Consider the following 22,383-nt stretch of genomic DNA (forward strand, 5'->3'; position numbering starts at 1 on the left):
GCTCTACCATTCACTATCTACCTTAGCTAACGTAAATTAGTTAACGTAAACTACTCAGCTAGCTTACGTTAACCAGCAGCTCCTCACAGCTACAGACATTGTCACAAATTGCAAAATATATGGGATTTGGATAAACTAATCACATGCTGGTAATCTAAATGGATAGTTTCTTACCTGAAAAAGTGTTGGAACTCTTTTCTTTCCATTTTTGGTATTGTATTGTTGTTTTCGGCTTCCTGTCGGGGACTTGTTTTTTTTTGCTTGTGAACATTTGAAGCTTGTTTATCATGAAGTTTGTAGTGTGATTTTGAGGTCTTTGACAAGCTGGTTGGAACATTTCTTATTGTTAAGTTCAAGTAAACAGGCAATAACACACTCCCTAGTTTGACTGGAGCAGGGTCCTCAGGAGCCATTTTAGCTCGCTATAAATCGGTTACAGAGAAGTGTTCCAAATAAATCAGTCGATACAGAATGCTACTCATTTAGTTTGAGTCAGTAATCTGCCTCAATGACAAAATCAGTTACAGGGTAGGATTCAGGGGCGAAAGCTTGGCAATCATGGTGTGTTGTGTTGAAGTTGTTAATCTTGTTTACAGTTTGATACAGTAAGAGGAAATACTCAGGAGTATGAAATGAATTGTGTAAGGGTTTTTTCACGTATACAGTATTTCTGTGGTTACGGCCATGGATTGATTACTGAACATTCACTCAGAATTATCCCAGGGGCCCAAAGTTTTCAGAGCCTCCCCTAGTCTTGGTTTACAAAATGTTTCTCAAAGAGAAGATATGTAACATGGACACAAAAAGACACAAAATACATTAGAAAAGGCAGAATTCGACACAAAAGGGCCGCAAAGAGACTCAAAATCATTCATAATTCTTTTGAAAATTGTTTCTTCGCAGTCTGTCTTTACAGCAACGGTGTCTTAAACCACATGAAGGCAAAAAAAATGGTCAATTCAATATCCCATGTCAGCGTGAGAAGGTTAAACCATCCAACATTTAAAAACAAGTCATAGAAAAAGTTGGAAATGTATTCTTCAGAGGAATATTTACTCTTGTTTTGAACCCCTACTAATAATCCCATATTAGTAACTCTAATATTACAGAGTTAGGGTCATAAGTCTAGAAAATAATTGTATGTATAACACTAAATGAATAGGATTCAACACCATGCCATATTTCAAATGTTCTTATTATCAAGTTTATACACGGTTAACTTTCAAATTCAATTTAATACCAATATATATATACAGTTAGAAAATGTTCAAGTCATATTTTGTCATGATTAATTTGCCCTTAGTAATACTATTGAATCAGCCCTTGATATCCAGACTTTGACAATCAGACTGTTGTGTCTCTTTGTGTGAAAGTTTTGCAAAACTCTGTCTTTTGTGACTGTCCAGATCTGCGCGTGTGTGTTAACATTACAGTACATACGTGTGTTTGTGTGTCTAAGTGTGTGTGTGTTTCGCTGACCTTGGCTGCCCTGCTCCCTCGGGGAGGAACTGATGTTTCTCACTCTGCTTGTCAACAAGATTAGTTACCCTGTGGGACCGTTACACACCTTGCAAACACGCTTCCAATGAGTAGAAGTGTGTGACGGTGCAGCCCCTGCACGAACCCACTGAGGGTGTGTGTGTGTGTGTGTGTGTGTGTGCGCTTCGATTGTGGGGTTAGGGGAGTCACAGAGGCTGTGTGTTTTAGAGCAGAAACAGAAGGGAAAAACAGCAGGGGGATCAACGCAGCCAGCCTTAACTGTAGCCTGACTGTGTGCTACGTATTATGTGTGTGTGTGTGCATCTGTCATGTGTGTGCTTGTGTGTACGTGGGCCTGGTTTCTGGTGGAGCTCATGCTAAGCTCTGAGCTGTGCTTACTGCTGGACCTGACTCATCTGCATCTGTCACCCCCCCTTCTCCCCTTTCTTTAAGTCCCATTCTTACCTTCCTCGCTAGTCCTCTTCACTTTTTTGAAGCCCATTTCTATCTGGCTTATTTTATCTTAGTGCTTTTATACTAGGTCTCATATCTACGTGTGATGTGGAAGGTGTTGCTCATTCTGACACCGGAGATTTTCACTCGACTCAGCGGTACTCTTCAGTTATTTCAGCATCTCAGCTCATTGGTATGAATGCTTTCTTATTTTTTCTCTTATAGTCTTTTGAAAAGTGCAAATGGATGAAAATCTGACTATCCTATTAAGATTCATGAGCCGTTCTTTGACAGCCAAATATTTTTTGATCCACCTGAGATCACCGAACAATTGCATTGTCATATAAACTGCTTTACGTCAAAAATAAATAGGCTACGTTGGTATTTGGACCGACAAAACAAGGCAAATCACCTCGGACTTTGAGGAACTGGATTGGACTTTTTTCATTATCAACAAACACATTTTGAAATGTTATCTGCAGATAATGAAAATAAAACCTGTCCCATAGCTGTAGTGCCATTCCAAAAAAACATCCAAAGCCGTGAATGTTAAATAAGTATGATGAAAGAAAAAAAAAAAATGGTTTTAGTTATTATAGTCAATATCAGCAGCTGTAGTTTGGATGAACGAGCCTGTTGTCTAATGTGAGAGCTACACGAGGGAATAACAGCTCTCAGCAGCTGCTTCCAAGACCCATACTGATGCTTTTTTTGCAGCACACACACATTTACACGCGCCCGGTGTGGATCAACCCTCAGTCACGGCCCTCTGCTGCAGGGAGACTGGAGTGATGGAAGCAATAGTTAAGCCATTAAGGCAAACAATTGGCTCAAATTGAGAGGGGGAGAGAGAAAAGAAGGGAAGAAGAGGGAGGGAGATGGAGAGGCAGTGGCAGGAGTGGATCCACTCAACGACTTAATCCGAGCCTCAGGACACTTTCCTGCTGAGCTTCACAGAGTCTCACAAACATCTACACACTCACGGCAGAGCTCTGTCTACTCGCAATAACACCTTGTCAGTCTTGGCCACGGGGGCATGGAAGAAGCGCTCATTCCTTTGTAGTGAGGAGAGTCACCGACTTCCAACCACCTCAGGGAAAGACGGAGGGTGCAATCTATACAAGACAGTTCTGCGTTTGTACGCCTTATGGCTGCAAGTGTGAACCTATTCATTGTCTTACAGGCAGAGTGAATGGTGGACAGTGTCCTCTGACACTGGCTATTGTACCGCCTCCACCGTGGACTCGTTCAATCCCCACAGGCCTCACATAAACAGCCAACAATGAGGGATTGTCTCCAGTTATTCTTTCTCTTTCTGCACACATCAGCCGTGTGTGTGTGTGTGCGTGCGTCAGAGGGCGAAGGCTGCAGTCTAAACCCAGCGACCGCTGAGGCTCGTCTAATGCAGCCGTCTTAGCGTTTATGTGCCTAAACATCAGCCGGTGATAGGGACAGTAACTTCTCGCTACCCTTCCCTCCCTTACTCCCCACTTTCCTCCCCATCAGCGGCCACCCTCGGGGCTCCCACGGCGTCAGGGCCCCCGCGATTTATCGGACAGCTTAGCGAGGAGCTGTGGTTGCCCTCGAGGACTGTTAGCACTGGTGTGGCTCGTTGACTCCTTCTCCGGTTCTGGCGTTTTATTTGACATGTCCTTTAAGTCCTTTAAAGAATTGGGCGTTTCTGCCGAGCGCCTTGGCTCTTTCTGCAAAAGATGGATGGCTCGCGCTCAAAGGTCTGGATGTTTTTTTTCCCCTCTCTCTCCATATCTCTCCTCCCCCTCCCTCCTTCCTTCCCCATTTCTTTCTCTTATGCTGAGCTTTATAGGGTGGTATTAGTGTTGTCAGCTAACCAAGCTCGGGATTTGGCTTTGTTTTGTTTTTGCCTCTTAAGATAATGCTCTTTCACTCTCCTGCCGAGAATAACAAAAGGGAAAGTAGAGCAATAAAACAGCACATCCATCGACTTTGGTTTCATTGGATTGGTTTTCAGCCATCTTAAATAGACCACAGGCCTTGGTGTGTGTGTGTGTGTGTGTGTGTGTGTGTGTGTGTGTGTGTGTGTGTGTGTGTGTGTGTGTGTGTGTGTGTGTGTGTGTGTGTGTGTGTGTGTGTGTGTGTGTGTGTGTGTGTGTGTGTGTGTGTGTGTGTGTGTGTGTGTGTGTGTGTGTGTGTGTGTGTGTGTGTGTGTGTGTGTGTGTGTGTGTGGCCACTCTTCAAAACACAGTCACGCTTTGCCTCATGCATGCACGTGTGCTGTTCTCATGTCCGTAGGGCCTGGTTGTTGAAAGCATTTATTCGCCTTTATTTGTCTGGAAAAAGAGTCGCCGCAGCTCGAGTTAGCTTTCAAACGTGTGGACAGATGTGTGTGTTTTGTGGAGATACTGTAAGTGTTGTAGCTCTGCGGTGTAAAGGGTGGACACACTTCACCTCCATTCCATATGCATTCCAGATGTGGAAATGTTACTGGAGCGTTTTTTTGCGTGTAAGCATCTGTGTCCTGTTAGAGGGCCTTGAGGTTACTGTACTGGTTATGCAGCCTCAACGCTAACACGCTGCTTATCCAGCACTCATTCATGCATGCACAAACATTCACACATGCACCGTGGCCGGCAGCAGTCCTACAAACATTCATAAAGTGTCTCTGATCTTCGCCACAGCTCGCACAACTGTGGATCTCATGTCAACCGTGGGGAAATACTATAGATTTATTTTGTCGTCTTGCTGTAAAATGCCAGGAAAAGAATGTCTCTTGAGCTCAGTGCTAGTGTGGATTTACTGGCATCCTGAAGAGATCCGTCCCCGCATCTTCACTATCAAAAGAATCCACTTTTAGGGTCAGTGTGATGTCAGTATCCTGATGTGTCGCGCCAGTTTATAGAAAAAATTGCCAGCTTCAGGGATATCCATCTCTAAAACCAGCACTGAAAGCTGCCTTGCTCTGCTGTAAGGAGGGATTTTGCTATTAGTTTCAGTGTTTCTGCGATGACCCGAAGGCTGTTTTAGAGGCCGCTGTGTTGTAAAATGAAGTTCTGAAGGTCATATATTAAATTTCAATTGGACATTGGGGTCCTGTCTTCAGGGAATATTTGGTTAAGGTCACACAAAAGTTTGGAAAAAAGAATTTAGCATCTGTTTTAGAATTTGTAGATGTTTCTGTATGTGTTTTTTTCTGTCTGAATATTGCTTTTTGTTGTTTTGGTACAGATGATGACAATTCTTAGGTTATTTTTCTTTCCTTAACACACTTAATGTCTCTGTCCAGGGAAAAATGGATAGAGAAAATTCATTAAATCACTTGAAAACCCCTTTGGATTGTCAGAAAAATACATGAAAACCGAATCTTTTTCTTTGTGAAAAATGTAACATTGTGAACATGAAATATAGGAAATGTAAAGATGTATAAGACATGTGTCTGAATGTGTTAACAGGCACACAACAGTTACAAATATAGCCTTAGATTTCTGAAAAGAATAGCACAAGTTCTCAAAAAAGAGTCTTAAGGAGCAATCATTCCCTCAAATCAAAAACACTTTATTTATATGGAACACTTTAAACACAAAGTGCCTCACAAACCAAATAAACAGTACTTACCCTTATTAACCAGGTGATGAACACTTAATACCAACATAAATCCACAGACACAGGACGGAATAAAATAAGACTGAATACAATTCTGGTTGATTGGTGTTATTCAGGCTCTCAATACTCTGTCTTCTCTCTCCTCAGTAACGGCACGGCCGGTAAGATGAACGGCGCGCTGGAGCACTCGGACCAGCCCGACCCGGACGCCATCAAGATGTTTGTGGGTCAGATCCCGCGCTCCTGGTCGGAGAAGGAGCTGAAGGAGCTGTTCGAGCCGTACGGAGCCGTCTACCAGATCAACATCCTCCGAGACCGCAGCCAGAACCCTCCACAGAGCAAAGGTAAACACACAAATGGACATTTTCTCTCTTTTACTCACTGAATCAGTTTATTTCATCTCAGAGGGAAGTGTTTTACATGACTGCACTGATCTGAAGCCTGTAGGAGATCAGATTTTATGATTGCAGATTTTCTTTTGGTCTGTATTTTCCCTCTCATTTTATTTTATTATTCGATTCGGCCTTTGTTTTCTCTCCCCTTCTCTGCCCTCCTTTTCTTTATTCCCTCTTTCCTCTTTGTATTTCTTTTACTCTTATCTTTCCTTCTCAAATTCCTTTCTTCTCTCCTTTCTTTTTTCTTTTATTCCTTTCTGCTACTTTCCTGTTTTCCTGTGCTTAATACTCTGAATTCTTTTTCTTTCTTTCCTAGATTTGTATACAACCTTTATTTTCCTATTTCAGTCTTTCTTCCTTGATGCCTCTATTTAATTTATTTCTCATCTTTGTTGTTTTATTCTTTTCTTACTTTGTCTCACCTTACCGTTATTCCTGTGCTTTCTATCCTTCATTTCTTTCTATTCCTTTTCCTATACATCTTAAAGAAAATGCGTGTACTCTTTGTCTTTCGCCATTCTTTATTTTCCCCTTTTGTATGTCTTCTACTATACAAATACTGCACATATATGTTGCCGTGCAGACGTAAGTCTTCCATGAACCCAGCTCCACGCAGTCAGCGTCTGAGTGGGCCGTCCCATCCAGTAAATGGCTGAACAAATGATATATGTGCAAAATTACAGAAGCGAACTCACATTTCGTGCACCATTTGTAGACAAAGACTCGCCCTGCCTGACTTACACAGTCAATTGTGCGAAGCGGCATGATTTGTAGCTATTTTCCCCCGTTCCTTTTTCTCTTTTTCCTTTGATGAATTTGTCAAGTGTGAGAGCAAACAATAGAGACAGCAGCAGCGAACAGGCAGACAATCGTGCTGCCATATTAACAGGCATCAACCGGAGAGGGGGCTGATGACACTCCTGATGAGACATGGGGAGTGGGAGGAAAGCAAAGAGAGGGGAAAGAGAAAGAGAAGGCGACGCTCACTTCCATCACACCGTAAAGCAAATTTCAAGAGAAGTTCCAGAGTGTCACAGGAAACCCAATATGTATCTCGGGGTTTGAAGTGAACAAACACTCATCCGCCAGAAAAAAGCTATTGAATGAGGGATTTATTCGAAAGAATGACTGATCTGTGTTTTGATTGAGTTTGTGTTTGCACCAGTTTATCACACTTTTATTATTTAAAAAGTTGGGGGCTCTTCTCCAGGTTAGAGCAGCTGAAATGTCACCGCATGTCCCTGTCTTCCTGTTTTCAAAATGCTGATCAATACAAAAAGAAGCATGTTCATTGCACTAGATGCAAAATAAATAGTACAGCAGGACTTTCTCTAGAAAAATATAGTATGAGGGTGCTGATCTTGTATGTAAGATATCAATTATCGCAAGAGCATGGCGCCCGTATACAAGATGGCGCCACAGATGGAGACAAGATTTTCATATTTTCCGAGTAATTATACAGTTTTTAACGAAAAGAAATATTGTTTTCTGGCGTCACTTTAAATCTTAACGGGGAGAAACTGTACTTGGTATAAGGGCGCATGGCGAAAGTAAGGGGCCCTGTTACGCGATTTAGACAAAACCCTGGTATAGTATATTAAAAAACCAATAATATAAAAACCAGCGCTTCCCTTTAATTGCTTTTTCAATCCTGAACATAATAAATGAATGATGTTAACGTATCCTCAGAAATATGCTGCTCAGCCTTCAGAATATAAGTCATGAAAGGCTTTATCTGCATAATCCTTTGAATACTGCATAGACTTTTAATATTTTTCCAAAGTACAATACATTTTTTACTTAAAACATGCAGATGTCTTTAAATGCTTGCTAATTTTTATTATAACGGTATTTAATAAATGGTTACCTACACAAAAAGAAGTGTGTTCATTGCAATTAGTGCAAAATATATTACAAATATTAAATGAAAACTCTGGAACTGCATTGTTTTACAGAAATGAGTCAATTGCTTGATCATCTGTTGAATCTTGAAAATAATTAATGAAGGGCCTCCACATGCTGTTCAGTGTTAGGAGGCTTAACAATATCAGTCTTATCCATTAAAAACGCTTAGTCTGTTAATATTTTTGACAATGCATTAGCTACATTTTTGGCCATAAAGCAAGCAGAGGTCTATAAATGCTTATATAAAAAAAGTGTTTCTCTGGATTTAAGTCCAATAGAAAAAGCCTAGGTCCAGATATTGACTGAATGTTTTCTTATTTAGTTGATAAATGTAACAGGAAACGATGGTAGCTGGTACCTGTGATATTTCTTTTCACTTTTGTCCTCTTTCAAAAATACAGAGCCAACACTTCTGTAAATATATTTGCAGGAGTGGCTCCTCATTATTGCTTCTTAAGACTTTCCTATTTATAATAACCAAGATTCTTCGCGAGTGTGGAGGCTTTAATAAAGCGAGAGGCAGACGAGGTGACACAAATTCAAAAGGATGACAAGCTTTTCAGGTCAGATTTTTGAAATGAAATTATTTGTGGTAAAAAGCTGTTGTTTCTTCACCTTTTTGCACCCACACACACACACACACACACACACACACACACACACACACACACACACACACACACACACACACACACTCCGTCTGCATTCTGCTTTTTGTCTCTCTTTCTGTTTTTTCCTGGCTTCAGACTCAGTCATATGAGCTTATGAAAGCCTAGAGACAGCGTTCTGCACAGACCCAAATCAACTCATTTTACCACACCATCACACTTATCATGTGCCTAGTGTGTGTGTGTGTGTGTGTGTGTGTGTGTGTGTGTGTGTGTGTGTGTGTGTGTGTGTGTGTGTGTGTGTGTGTGTGTGTGTGTGTGTGTGTGTGTGTGTGTGTGTGTGTGTGTGTGTGTGTGTGTGTGTGTGTGTGTGTGTGTGTGTGTGTGTGTGTGTGTGTGTGTGTGTGTGTGTGTTCTTAGCCTTGAGATGACTCCTTTTCCCACCAGTCTCTCCTCTCTTTGTTTTTTCTCTCTGCTGCTTCTGCGAAGAGGAAAGGGTCCAAAGTTCCCCCTCTTGTCCTGCAGCTCCTGCTCCATCATCCCTGCCCTTGAAATGACTTGTTTTGATACCTGATGAGTGAAGAGTATCACTCACCACCACTTCTGCAGGAAATAAAAAACACCTACCTTGGCTTTTATTTTTTCTCCTTTGAATGAAAATCTCTCCACATGCTTCATTTTTTGCTGCAAGGTGTTTTGAGAGGAAATGTAGCATTTGATTGGGCTCTTATTGGCCTGGTTACTCACCGGCTTTGAGCACTCTTGTTGTTTTCTCATAGTTAAGTAAGCCGCGTGGCCTCATCCGCTCCCGCTCAACTCCAGGGACCTGCAATGGCCTACTCGCCGCACTCACCGTTGCAACTGAGACGATAATTTCTCCGGTGTCAGGGAAACTGTGGCCCCTCGGTGTGTTTAATTTAAATTAAGGACTGTTGTTGTTTGAAAAGAATCTCGGCCATGTGGGGCAAATGAGCCCACTCTGATACCCCAGTGGTGACCCAGCGGCCTTTTTTTCCTTTTTTCTCGATACAGCAGTTTGGATTTAAATTAGTTTGTTAGAGGAGGAAAAAGTTCCACGGCCCCAGCTTCAAGCCTTTACAACTTCTCTGTTTCCTTCTCTGGGTTTTGTTTGGATCCTCATTAGCTGACGAGCAGTCGCTGAAGTGACTCCTCGTCCAACAAAGAACACAAACAACAAGAATACGAAAACAGCATGACATGGTAAACATTCATCTACAGCGATTCAGTTCATTCATTAATAGAGGATATAAGTCTGAGCATTGTTAAAGTTGGACGTTTTTAGCTTTTTCTCGTTATAATCGGCGCTACCGACACAACACAATCCATTTTCATCCGAGCCTCACAAACAGACACAACGCAGGACAATGTTCATTTTGTTTTCCAAGAGTACTTAGTTTTTTCTGTCATCGGTCAATGCCTAATACTGTAGAGAACTCAACATTCTTTGGATTCTGGGAACACCTTTTGGTAATCTAACAGTGGAAACAAAAGTGCTTTTCACTTCCTGTTGAACAATGATGTAAATGCGGCATTCATTGTCAAACCGGTAGCAAATATAAAGCAAAACTAACAGGGAACCAATGAAAATGCTGATGGTTTTCTTATTCTATGCCATTGGTAGTGGATATTAATAAAAACTAAAACACAAGTAATGTCTTTAGAAACGTTTTTAAGATATTTATACTTAATACTTTAGTCTTTTCACATGAATTTTCATATCAAATTGGCCCTTTAATAGTGTTTTATTTGTCAGTGAGTGTACTTTTATCTTCATAGTACACTTGTATATTCTGTTCTCTAACGCTGTTTTATTTCTATTTTGAGATGATTACATTTTAGAATGGTTTATTTCTACTCTTTAAAAAATCCCAATTTGAGAACAATAAGGTACATCTTATCTCATCAGAGAGCTACTTCGAATATATAGATTAATGACACATCAACAAAACATTTTCATGGATTATTTTAGGTTAACAATTGTGTTGATCCCTTGGTGAACTTAAAAAGCTACCTGGCAAAGTATAAAAAGTAAAAAACGTGTCAATTGATCAGTCCTGCTGAAACCAAACATTTTTCTTTTCATGTGATTGTACCAGCCTGTCTGGTTTGTTATAAACTATTGTTTAAGAAATGGCAATCAGACATTGTAGTGGGACAGCTATGAATAAATTAATGATTAATTACAGGGCATTGAAGATAAAACCCAGGACTTAATGCTTGCTCAGGCTGGAGTCGAGTTTTGCACGTCAAACCACAAAGTGGATATCTGTTGATCAGCGTAATCCTGCTGTTTTATTATCGTCATCACATCGTGGTCGTAAGTGCTGTTTGAGAGGCTTCTTCAGCCTGACAAGGATACAATTCCTCGAGCAGACACAAGTCTGACTATCGTTGGCTTTAAAAAATATGATCAGCTTCCAAAAGCCATATTGCAAATAATTGAAACGGTCCCTGTCAGCCTGTTTATCTTAGCAAGAAGCCAGAACTTTTCTTTATTAACTCCCCACATTTATTGTTATTGGCCCTGAAGCACTAAAATGTGTTGCTATTGTGCGTCACGCAGAATCCATTTTGCAGTTTGACCCAGGTGTGTGCATTCAGCCTGTGTGTGTGTGTGTGTGTGTGTGTGTGTGTGTGTGTGTGTGTGTGTGTGTGTGTGTGTGTGTGTGTGTGTGTGTGTGTGTGTGTGTGCGTGTGTAGGACAGTCTGGGGAATATCGTGGCACTACTGTTGGTTTAATGTGTTTGGAGTTAATAACCAGATGAGTGGATGAGCAGGGGAGGAGGGGGGCGAAGTGAGAAATGGAGCAATTTGCCATTTTGTGCTGAAAGAGAGATAGAGATAGAGATGGAGGGAGAGATAAAGAGAGAATGAGACAAAGAGAGCCAGAGGGGTAAACAGAAAATGGTCCTTTTGCTAAAACACAACCTTAAGCGCCATGACGGGTTTGTTGCAGCCTGTGAGTGTGTGTGTGTTTTGGCAGGGGACACGCTATGTCATTTATCTTAATGATACAGCCTGCCCACATGAGCAGCTGAGACACAAACACACTTAAATTCACACACATGCACGGAATAAGTTTAATGTCTTCATTAAAAGGCTATATCCGACATAAGTGAGTCTGTGCACAACATGACCTGGAAATCCTTCAAAATATAACAATAACAAGATAAATCAAATGAGAAATGAACCACTTTGTAATTGAATATGACTGGAAAAGACTCATTAAGCTTGTGGAGGAATATATATAGAGCATTTTAAAGGGCCAAAACTTGAAATTACTCTCTGATAACCATGCAAATAACACCAAGGCACAACTAGGAATGAGAGATTATTAATTGTCTGATCATTATCCATATTAAAAGGGGACATTTTGTTAAATGTTCAACTGACAGGAATATAATCTCTAATTTTTTTGCTCAAATTTTGTCTACATAAGCGATTAATTAATGTATTATACCATGTTTCAATTGTAGTAGTAGTATCATTTTAATTAATTTAAATATAGACTATAAGCATGAGTGGCAGAAGCTAAAGAACATCACTCAGTATCTGTATTTAGGTACATTTTTTGAGATTATTGTACTTGAGTATTTTCCCACAAATACAGGCCTTATTGTATGTAGTTTTATAGAAAATATGGCCAATTTCAGTTGAAATGATATTGGTCAGAAGGATCCCATTTAGATATTTCTTCAAATCGCAAATCTACTTTCTGCCCTTTGCCGCTGGTTACTGCAGCAGAAAAAGTGATTCAACATGGCTGAAAAGACGAAGAAAAAAGAGCAATCTGCAGGAAAAATCAAACCTTCAGAATGTGAGAACAGAGACAACACGCTGCCACCCACACTGCTTGATTGACAGCTGATCTCTGGGGAAGCAAGTGTTTAACAGCAAAGATAGACACAAAGAAACATGGAAGATTTCCCCTTTAAAGTGCTGCAATAAATGTTCCTGACTTTTGCTGCCTTGAAAACAAAATGTAGAATCAATACTGGCCCCTCAGAGGTGATCGGAAATACATTTTACATCAACAGTCGTTTTTAAATCTCCTTAAACCTGAAATGTCATCTTGATGGCTGAAGAAAAACACAGCAATGCAATGAAGGTAAAAGGCCTGGAGATAAACACATGACCTGATTACAGCATTTGCTTTTCGATCACTGCTCAGATGAGAATATCGCTGCCTGGGACCAACACCCGTCCAATGGCACACATCGGCTTTGAAAGTGCAAGCCAACTGTTTCCTCTCACGCCGCTGTGGCAACGCCGAGCAAACGCTCTGCAGTCCAAGACAATTATCTGCTCTAATGGATTCAGTCGAGACCAAGCTGACCTGAGACCGAGGACTAATTTATTTCATTCTTTCCTAAAGCAGAGCGGCCAATTATATCGCCTTAACTAGGCGTTAGCTCTTTTAGCCGACTACCGGGGCCCAATTAGAGAGCTGCTGCAGGTGGATTTTAATGGGAGACTGTGCATGTGGATTCTCGTCTCTGGGTGTCTTTTCTTTCCCTCTATGTTTACACTTTTGCATGCCTCAGCGACAGACAGAGTTGCCTGGTTATGAGCGAAGTTGCAGAGCTTTAATTTTTCTTTCGGGGTCAGCCAGAAAGCGGCTTTGATTTCCGAAAAGAGTGTTCTCTGCAGCGAGGGAGCGAGGATTTGGAGGGGTAGCGGGGGTGACATTGGTGTTTTTCCACCAAAGTAACCAGTGGATTGTATAGATTTGCGAAGTGCTTCGGCTGGAGCCATTCCTGTGCTGACAGGATTAGAACATCCGCCAAATGCCCGTCAGACATGCAGCATTGTTTGAAGCCATCCACTCATCCTCGCGCTATTTTTCCATCTGACAATCTGTTCTTTATAGCGCTGTCAAATCCAAAATGTGTTCTCTGTCATTTTTTCCCCCCTCATCGCTGCTGTCACTCAGCGGCTCTTTGACACACATAAATTAAACACATTTAAGGGGCATTTTACAGCTGCATGGAGAGCGGAAAAAGGAAAAGGGGGAGAGGGGTAAGGAATTGAGAGAGCATGTATCCCATGCCACCCAGAGGCCTGAGCGAGCAGTAATTGCAGCAGTGTAGTTAATGTGGGTCAGCGACTAAGTGGAACCCCAGGGGTCAGAAGGAGTATGGAGGGGAAGGAAGAGTGATGGAGGTAGAAAGAGGGAGTCAGTGTGAGAGCTCCAGGCAGCCTCGGGTGGAAGGGCTAAGGGTGACTCTCTGATACTCCCCCCCACTTCTCTCTTTTTCTTCCTTTTAATAAACTATTCTACCGGACTGCAGGGCATTACTCCTTTCACTCTCCTCCACCTACACTTGGCTTTTTCCTACCTTCCTCAATCCGTGCTGATTCAACCTGGAACATGTGAACACTGAATATAACAGCTAACAACCTGCAGGTCTGGACCTGCAAGGAAAATCCTAATGTTTGAGAGATGCTTTACAGGAATGAAAAGCAGAAAGATATGGCACGAAACACAAAGATTATGTTCATTCTTTGAGACTTTTTGGACTTTGATCAAGAAAAAGCTAATACAGAAACTATTTCTCTGTTTTAAATAGCCAAAAGCACATTTTGAGAACATTTGTCATAGAACAAACTTGAATTGGAACAAGGGTGCAGAAGCTGGTTTGGGTAACCATTTCAGACAGAATGACAGAGTTCTTTTAATTAAATATAACAGAAGAAATCTACAAATTGATAAAAACCTGCCCAAAAACATGATTTTCAATTTGTTAACGAATCACTTTCCGGCCATATTTCAATGACAGTCCGGTATTTCTTTTAGATCATTGACAATTGTAAAAGCTTTATATTCAGGTGATTCCTGCCTTGTTCATAGCTTTTAACCAAATTTGGTCAATTGTGTTTCCAAAGCCGCCAACAAAACACACTTCTGCATTTTAATATTCTCTTGTCAGATTCCAGTGCTAATGGGGTTTTATCCTCTTAAACTCCAACAAAAGAAAACAAGAAAAGCTAAATAAAAAGCACAAGAATCCAATTAAACATTTGCCTTAAAAGCAGAGAATGTCTCTGAAAAAGAATAACATGGGACTCTGCGCTGAAACCCAGGCTAATGAAAGTCTTTTAAACAGATTAGTTGCTTAAGCTAAGATGACCCGTGCACCTGTTCTCTGGCAGGGGGCGAATGGAAGTTCAATTTTTAATGGAAAATTACAAGGAAAAAATGTTAACTAATGAAGTGAACAAAGAAAGTAAAGCTGTAGTGCAGGTTGCCACCTCTGAGGCACCGGTCTGATGATAATGATCAGAGAATATGCCGCCTGATTTTAAATAAGAATACAATATCTAACTGAAATACCTAAACATGAGGGTAAGCGCACCTCCTCAACACAGCGGATTGCCCCTCAGCTCATATGCTGAGTCCCGGGGGTTGACGTGTTGTTGGAGATGGAAGATGTGTTGACAGAGGCGAGTGCCATGGGTATGTCTCGGTCAAAGGGCCCCACTTCAGTCACCATGAAGCATTTATGAACCGGCATCTCCCTCCTCTGCTCTTTATTCCCCTCACAACTCCCTCTTCTCTCGTCCTTTTAGTATCGCAAACACTCTCCCCTTCTTTCCCACGTCCTCTCCCTCCTATACTCTTCCTGTTACACACACAAACATCAGCGTCTTGATAGATTTTTCTCCTCTTCACTTCGAGTTTGTGTGTTTTTGAGTGTCCCTCCTCAACAGCACAAGCTCAGTGTATCTCCCACTTCTGAACCCTCTCGGCCTTCAGGTAAATGTTTGCTGCGACAAAAAAAGAGACACATTCACACAAATTGATGGAAAAGCTTATTCATGGCAGTCTGCACAACCTTTTTTATCTGCGTGTTCAAGGTTGTCGTACATATCTCTGTAAATATAAAAGCAAACACGCTGACACAGACTTAAAATAATATGCAAGCTCTTATTGGCTTGCAGTGTGTGTGAGCTGCAAGTGTGCTGACTCTTAAACAGGTGGAACTGGAACACCTAAGGGAAAGTGTGTGTGTGTGTGTGTGTGTGTGTGTGTGTGTGTGTGTGTGTGTGTGTGTGTGTGTGTGTGTGTGTGTGTGTGTGTGTGTGTGTGTGTGTGTGTGTGTGTGTGTGTGTGTGTGTGTGTGTGTGTGTGTGTGTGTGTGTGTGTGTGTGTGTGTGTGTGTGTGTGTGTGTGTGTGTGTGTGTGTGTGTGAGGTCCACTCCACTGCTCTTTGATCCTCGTCTTGACAGCCCACCACCTGGGACGATCCGTCACACGGCGCATGGCTCCCAGGCCTGGCTACGCCGCGGGAATCACAACACACAGCAGTGAACGCGGCGCTAACAGCAAACCTTCCCCTGTACATTATTCACTGGTCAGGATAGCTAATGCTAACACTGAAAGCTAATCCTCCCACGAACAGATATGGCAAAAATGCCATTAGAATCATAATTCACAGGGCGCAGATAGGAGCTAAGACTAATATAGAACTATTCAAAATGCTAATCGCACACAAGGGGCCAAAGCTTGAACACAGTTTCAATTTGAATTATAATGTAACATACTGAGGCCCTTTACTATTCTTCATTTGGCATTGACAAAAGACCCACTTTAAGTATGTGTTTAGGCCTGCATAATTTATGGAAATGTTACTGAAATTGCAATAAACAAGCAAGTCCAATATTCGAACCGCAGCAAGCACAATATTTGCTAAAGGCTAAGTTTTAAATACCATTCTCAATGTTTGAAGTATTGTGAAGACATCCCGGCCTGCAAAACACATTCTAATGACAGAAGAAAATGTATTTGTTTCGCAATGATCTTCTTAAAACATCACCCCCATGATCATTTTGATATATTTTTCATAACAAATTATGAATCCCTCCAATAGAGTGGAATATTTTGCAATAGCAGTGGGCCTTAAACACACACATGGTCTCACTTCACTTACTCAGTTTTCTGACAGCTTTGTCACTCTATTCCCAGTTTATTTTCACCTGTTAGGAAGTAACAGCTTGCAGTTTTACAGTATGGTCGTTACTAACTGTGCTCCATTCAGCCGGGCTACTTGTTTATGTAGGTAAAGCTGCTTAAATGGGTGCAGACAGCATATTAGGTGGCAGGTGGGAAGTTGTATTTCTATGCAGATAATACAACAGTAAAAAGGTAGTAGAGATTTTGCACAACATTTTGGCATTAATGCTGACAGTTTAGTACTGCTTCCATTTGGACTGAACCCAGAAAAGGGAGCAACTATTAGTTCCTGTAGACTTAACAAAACCTAGCCAGATGTAAAATCTAGTTTCCAGAATTTAGTTTTTTCTACAATATCCAAAAAGGAGGAAACTTTGCACTATTTTCTATTTAATTAATGTGACAGCTGGAGTGCATTGGTAATTTGCAGATCAATAATTTTGAATATATAAAAAAAAACCTCTGTTTCTTTCAATCACAAAAGATGATTCAGATTATGTTTAACACTTTTTTTGTAGATTAAATAGTTTATCTAATAATCTATTCTAGTGTGAACATAATGGTAACGTTTCGGATTTTTGTTTTGACCATTTTTATTGAAATTGATTTTAATAATTTGCAGAAAGAGACCCTTCCACACCATGAGCTCTAAATACTTTTTGAGTATCACTTTAACTTTTTACTTGATTTTAAGATCTAAGGATTTCCGTGCCTCAGTTACTCAGCCTTATCTTTAGTGAGTCCAGTCCCAATCATCATTACGGAGAGCAAAAGTGAAGCAGAGCTGCCAGAGAGCTACACTATTTGGAAGCCCACATTTTAATTTTGAGTGTAGAAGCCCTATTAGTTTGGTGACCTACATGGAATAAATTGTATACACATTCACGCAGTGATAGTCAGCCAGTCGTGACTTATTTCCCCTCTTATCTCCTTGCCTTTAACTAGTAGAAGCTGGTGTGAAAGTCTTGCTTGGTAAATTAATACTGATAGCAGAAGTGGGGGGCTTAGGGTTTAGTGAAGTGACACCCTGCCTTTCACGCTGGGGGTCATAGAGGAAAAACACTAAGCTGGGAGTTATCCCGCTAATACACAGGCACTGCAGCTTCTGCATCACAACTCCAATCACGTTGCTGACGCTAGGCGAAGGGCCAACTCTTCAACAGCCGTGGCACCCAGAGGACACCCCAGGAATTCAGATCCATTACGCCCCCAGCCCCATCAAAGGGACACTGGGATTCAGGATGCCAAATCCGCACCAGATGCTCACTGTTGGATTTCACTAAGATGCACTGCAGGGCGAGTGTCAGAGGGCCGATGTCTGCGATGTGGGCAGCAAAACCAACGCCAGTACGCCTCATTCACACTGTGCTGATTTGTCCCATGAATACAATGTCGAGGAAAACAAAGCGAAAAGAATGGCGCACTTGGCTCATTTCTGGATAAATAAATACCTTACCCAAATGGAGTTGGAGGCAGGAGGTGCATAACAAATGTACCTGCTTATCTTCCTGTGGATCACCTGTAGATTAACCTTGCTCACCAGGTTAACGAACATTGATCGTGTTCGTTAAGAGCAATGTGTTGCAGGTGAATAATGCTTAACTTCTTCAAATCAGAGTAATTATTGTAGATTTCCATTGTGTTCCCACATTATTTTGTGGCATTGTGTACCATTTTCCAATTAACTTTCGTGCAACTTTGCTGCAACCGACTTTGGAAACATTCTGACATCAGTGTGCATGTAAAACATGTTTTACTATATCATAGTATGTTCTGAAAAGAAAATACAGGCAAATATACCCTACTTATGTTGCCTTCTAGTTGCATGTTCACAAAGTTGTGGCTATTGGGTTTCTTCTGAGTTTACACGTTTACAGGTAGGTTGAAGACTTTCCAGTTCTGCCTTACCTGTATGGCAGGAAGAGCCCATGTTTATTTCAGTTAAAGCATGTCAGGATTTTTACATTAAGTGCCTTAGTCACATCAATGTGTAACTCAATTCAAGGGACTTTATCATTACACATTATGTGTATATGTTAAAAAACGTTTATGGGCTGATATAAATTGGTATTGGCCAACAGAGACTAATGTTAGTAAGACTCTTTTTTCACATTCGGCGCCTCTGCAGAATGAGGCAGCCTTACAGTCTGAGATAGATGCATTGCTTAAGGTCAGGCCATCACTTAAAACACAGCTTTCCATTGTTCCTGATGATGCATCGTGAATGTCGGGGATTCCTATTTGTTCTTCCAGTGAATCCTCAATATTTTATACTTGGCTCCAACCTCATCCTTCCTCTGCAGTCCTTTGTTAGGATTCCCCTCTGGCTGTTAGAAAAAAAAAATGTCAAAAGTGTCAAGAGGACATAAATACAGAGTCCACACTGTGACTTTTACAATGTTTCCCACTGCTGCTTTTTATGTGAGGGGAAATAGAAAAATCACACCTCTGTGTCTGGCCTAAATATCCCCCCCGCTGGTTTTTGCCTGACTGTGCAGGTTTGCATGCTGACCCAGAATGACCCGCAGCCGCGGAGTTTCAGCCCCACTCTGCAGGGATTACACACAGATTAAAGAAGGCAAATCCGTCTCTCTCTTTCCCTTTCTTATTTCTTCAATGTGTGTGTGTGTGTGTGTGTGTGTGTGTGTGTGTGTGTGTGTGTGTGTGTGTGTGTGTGTGTGTGTGTGTGTGTGTGTGTGTGTGTGTGTGTGTGTGTGTGTGTGTGTGTGTGTGTGTGTGTGTGTGTGTGTGTGTGTGCAATGTAGCCTGCTGTGTGTGAGTGAGTAAGCAATTTAGTCAGCTTTTGCTTGGTAATTTTCTGGTTCACAAGCAAGGTTACATTTTAAAGAAAATGTTGGGTTTTTTTTTTTTACAGACTGACTTTCCTACCCATGTAATACATTTATATAAACAAAAGTAAGTCACAACTATCTTATTTGACCTTGACGTTTAAAGCAAGAGGTCCTCAGGTCTTTTTACCTGCATTTAATTCCATCAGTGAGAGTTACTTAGAAGCAAGTCTTTGAATTAGCAAGAACTGAGTAGCCCTTGTGGGTGTGAACTAGTTAGTAGATGAGAGAGTCTAAATGAGTGAGTAAATACTTTCTTCAGTGAATGAGCGGGTACGCCACTGTTCACAGATTACTGGAGGATTAATGAAGAAGCAGCACTTCCTCTTCATCCGTGTATTCGTATTGTTCGTGTGTGTCGCTCTGTGCGCACACTTCCTCGAGGCTCAAGTCATCAGCGCTGAAACAAATCCAAAAGCTCTCTCCCTCCCTCTCCGCCAGGATGTGTCGCCCTTAACATTCACTCAGCGTCTGCCAGTGTCGACAGGTGATGCCAAGCAGATGAATAGAGAAAATGCTCTTTGTTGCTCCTTATGCTCACCCCCCTTCTCTCTCTTTTTTTTCTCTCTCTCTCTCTCCCCAGGCTGCTGTTTTGTCACGTTTTACACAAGGAAAGCTGCCCTTGAAGCCCAGAATGCACTGCATAACATAAAGACCTTAACAGGGGTGAGTGTTTGTCCTGGATTCTCCTCTGCCGACTTTTCCCTCTAATCACACCCTTACAGCAGCACCCTGAGGCGGCCCCGCCCCTGCACAACCTGCGTGTGTTTGTGCGTTCGTGTGTAAGAATACACCGGTATGAGCATCAGTGTCTTGCAATGCATTTGCAAGCGTTTGAGGGACTATGTGAATACAAGTGTGAGCAGGTGCGCTACTGACGGCAGGTCAGTTTGTCAAACAATTTTCGAACACTTTAGTAGATTTTTGAAGAGTCAATGTTAAGGATTGTTTAAGATGAAGGATGGATGAATTCATTTTAGCTAATTCACTTAAGGGTCCTGATATTGTCGTGTTAGCTCACTCTTCCAGTGTCACGGCTTGCTTGTATAATAAAACTGAGCCTTAAGTGAAAACACTCAATCATTTTGTCTGTTCTTAGTCAATTTTTCACGAAGCGCAAATAATTTCAAATATTAATGTGGCTGCTTCAGTCTTAGGGTCCATATATTGTACATCATGACTACAACTTGTCCCATTTTTTGCAGCACATTTCCGCTGTTAATTCATGAAACCAAGTAGCTCTTTGTAATTTCACAGGTGGGGTAGGATTGAGGACGAATCTCTGAAAAGCATTTCTTTTGGAGACAGATCCTTACAATAATTACTTTAGAAAATGTATTCCTCATTTTATTCCCTCCTACAAATGCAGTTTTTTGGAACCACCCACTCATCCCAACCTGATTTGGTTTACAATTGATTGCACTAAGTACATTGTAAGTGTCTTAATGTATAACTGTGAAGAGTGCATGATATCAGCTGTTATAGGACCTGAATTAGCACCAGACAATTTCAAATTGTATCATTCAGACACTGCTGTAAAGCACAATTAGATTTAATAAACACTCTAAGAATTGTGTTTTTGTGTGCGCTTGCATCTTCAGCTAATCTGGAAACGTGCACATGAGCTTTTCTCAAAAGCCAGGTGTTGATGCTGTGGTATTGCCTTTCTTTCATGATGTCTGCTCCTCTATTGTTGCCCAGGAGAGCAATATAGGAAGTGTTTGCGCGTGCTTTCTCTCTCTTAGCCCTCGGTGGATATTTAGAGGCCCCTTAGATCCCCTCTGCTATGGCTATTGGCTGCTTCCCCGCCTCTCCTCTTGGCTGCGCCGGCTAACTGGAATCTCATCAGTTGAGCGCCTTGGTTTTGTCTGTTGGATCAGCGGATAGCCCTCCTGGGCAGGACAGGGTGGATACTGTGAATCCCAAAAGAGCCGTGCACAGGATTTGTGCTCCGGTTCCTGATTCCGAGTTCAAACTTGTTGTTTTGCACAGAGTCGCCGTGTTAATTGCTGGTGGAAGAAGAATGTGGTTTGTGTTCCTGTGCTGTGAGAGTTAGTCACTTATCCCTTGTTGGAGGTGTGAAACGGCCCTGGGGAAGACACATACTGCCGCACTTTCAGGATTATAGGAACATGAAATCGCCTTCGTCTACACCATAAAAACCTTCCTCCCTCTGCTCCGTCTGGTCATCCCTCCTCCTCACTAGTTTCTCTCCTGCGGCATCTCTATCTGGTTCATTTGTGTGGGTTTTTTCTTTGTCTGGTACTAACACATTTTGATTGTCAAGGAACAAAAGAGAGTACTACATAGGGAATAGATTGATTTGACTGACATTGCGATGTGTTTCACGATATCGGAGGGAATGATCATGTCTGAATCATTACTCTCATTATATATGAAAAACACATTAAAGATGATCTGTACCAAACAAATATATTTTGTCAATTAGAAAATGATTTGTAGGCCAGGATATATCTGCAGCTCCACAATAGTTCAGTCACAATGATATTTGAACACATACTTAGTCTTTAACAAATACTGTGCGTCATGGTATTTAAGTAATGCCTTTCTCCATATTGCGATTTTGATCAAATTTCAAAACATTGTGCAACCTTAGTGCTGCAATTGGTCCAAAACATTTCACAAAATAGGAGGGATTCAAGGAAAACAATGGAAAGACAATGACAGTCGAGATCATTCAAGGACAATTTATTTTGTCTGAAAATCCTCCGTTGCAAATTCTTTCATTTGGATTGCAGTTGCTTGCAAGGCTGTTAGTTTTGTTTCAGCAGTGTGGGACAGATAAAAGTCAAAGGGTTCCTTAACCTTCAACAACTTTAATTAAATTAAATTATTTTTCAAATTGAATCAAGTCTGCCACCACTAAGTACTTCCCAGCTCCCTCTCAGGTCTGTGTGTATCCTGAAAGGCAACACCCAAGCTTGTTCCAATATACATGTACCTGCTGAAAACCATGATATAAAAGGTTTAAACATCAAATTAAATAACCTCAAGTCTCAGCTTTGAGATTAAATGCTTTATACGTTGGAGTACTTCAGTGTTTCGTGTCCAATAAACTCCCTTTTATTCTTGGTAGTGCTGAAAAACTTGTGAGAGCAGAGAAAATTTAAACTGTCCAT

At 41.3% G+C, this 22,383-nt stretch overlaps 1 protein-coding gene across 13 annotated transcripts in view; it reads left to right on the forward strand.

Moving 5' to 3' along the window:
* Nucleotides 1-22,383, forward strand: part of celf2 (cugbp, Elav-like family member 2) — a 181,722-nt gene that overhangs the window by 97,062 nt on the left and 62,277 nt on the right. For 12 of the 13 annotated variants that reach the window (XM_063905342.1, XM_063905331.1, XM_063905332.1 and 9 more), the window contains 2 exons: nucleotides 5,659-5,855; nucleotides 19,827-19,909. In XM_063905342.1, coding sequence (XP_063761412.1) covers nucleotides 5,659-5,855; nucleotides 19,827-19,909 — 280 coding nt within the window. Of the gene's footprint in view, nucleotides 1-3,520; nucleotides 3,666-5,658; nucleotides 5,856-19,826; nucleotides 19,910-22,383 lie in introns of those variants that run through there. The other variant, XM_063905339.1, reaches the window with a different exon arrangement.

Source organism: Eleginops maclovinus, chromosome 17 (assembly GCF_036324505.1).
Source record: "Eleginops maclovinus isolate JMC-PN-2008 ecotype Puerto Natales chromosome 17, JC_Emac_rtc_rv5, whole genome shotgun sequence".
NCBI classification, from domain to species: Eukaryota; Metazoa; Chordata; class Actinopteri; order Perciformes; family Eleginopidae; genus Eleginops; species Eleginops maclovinus.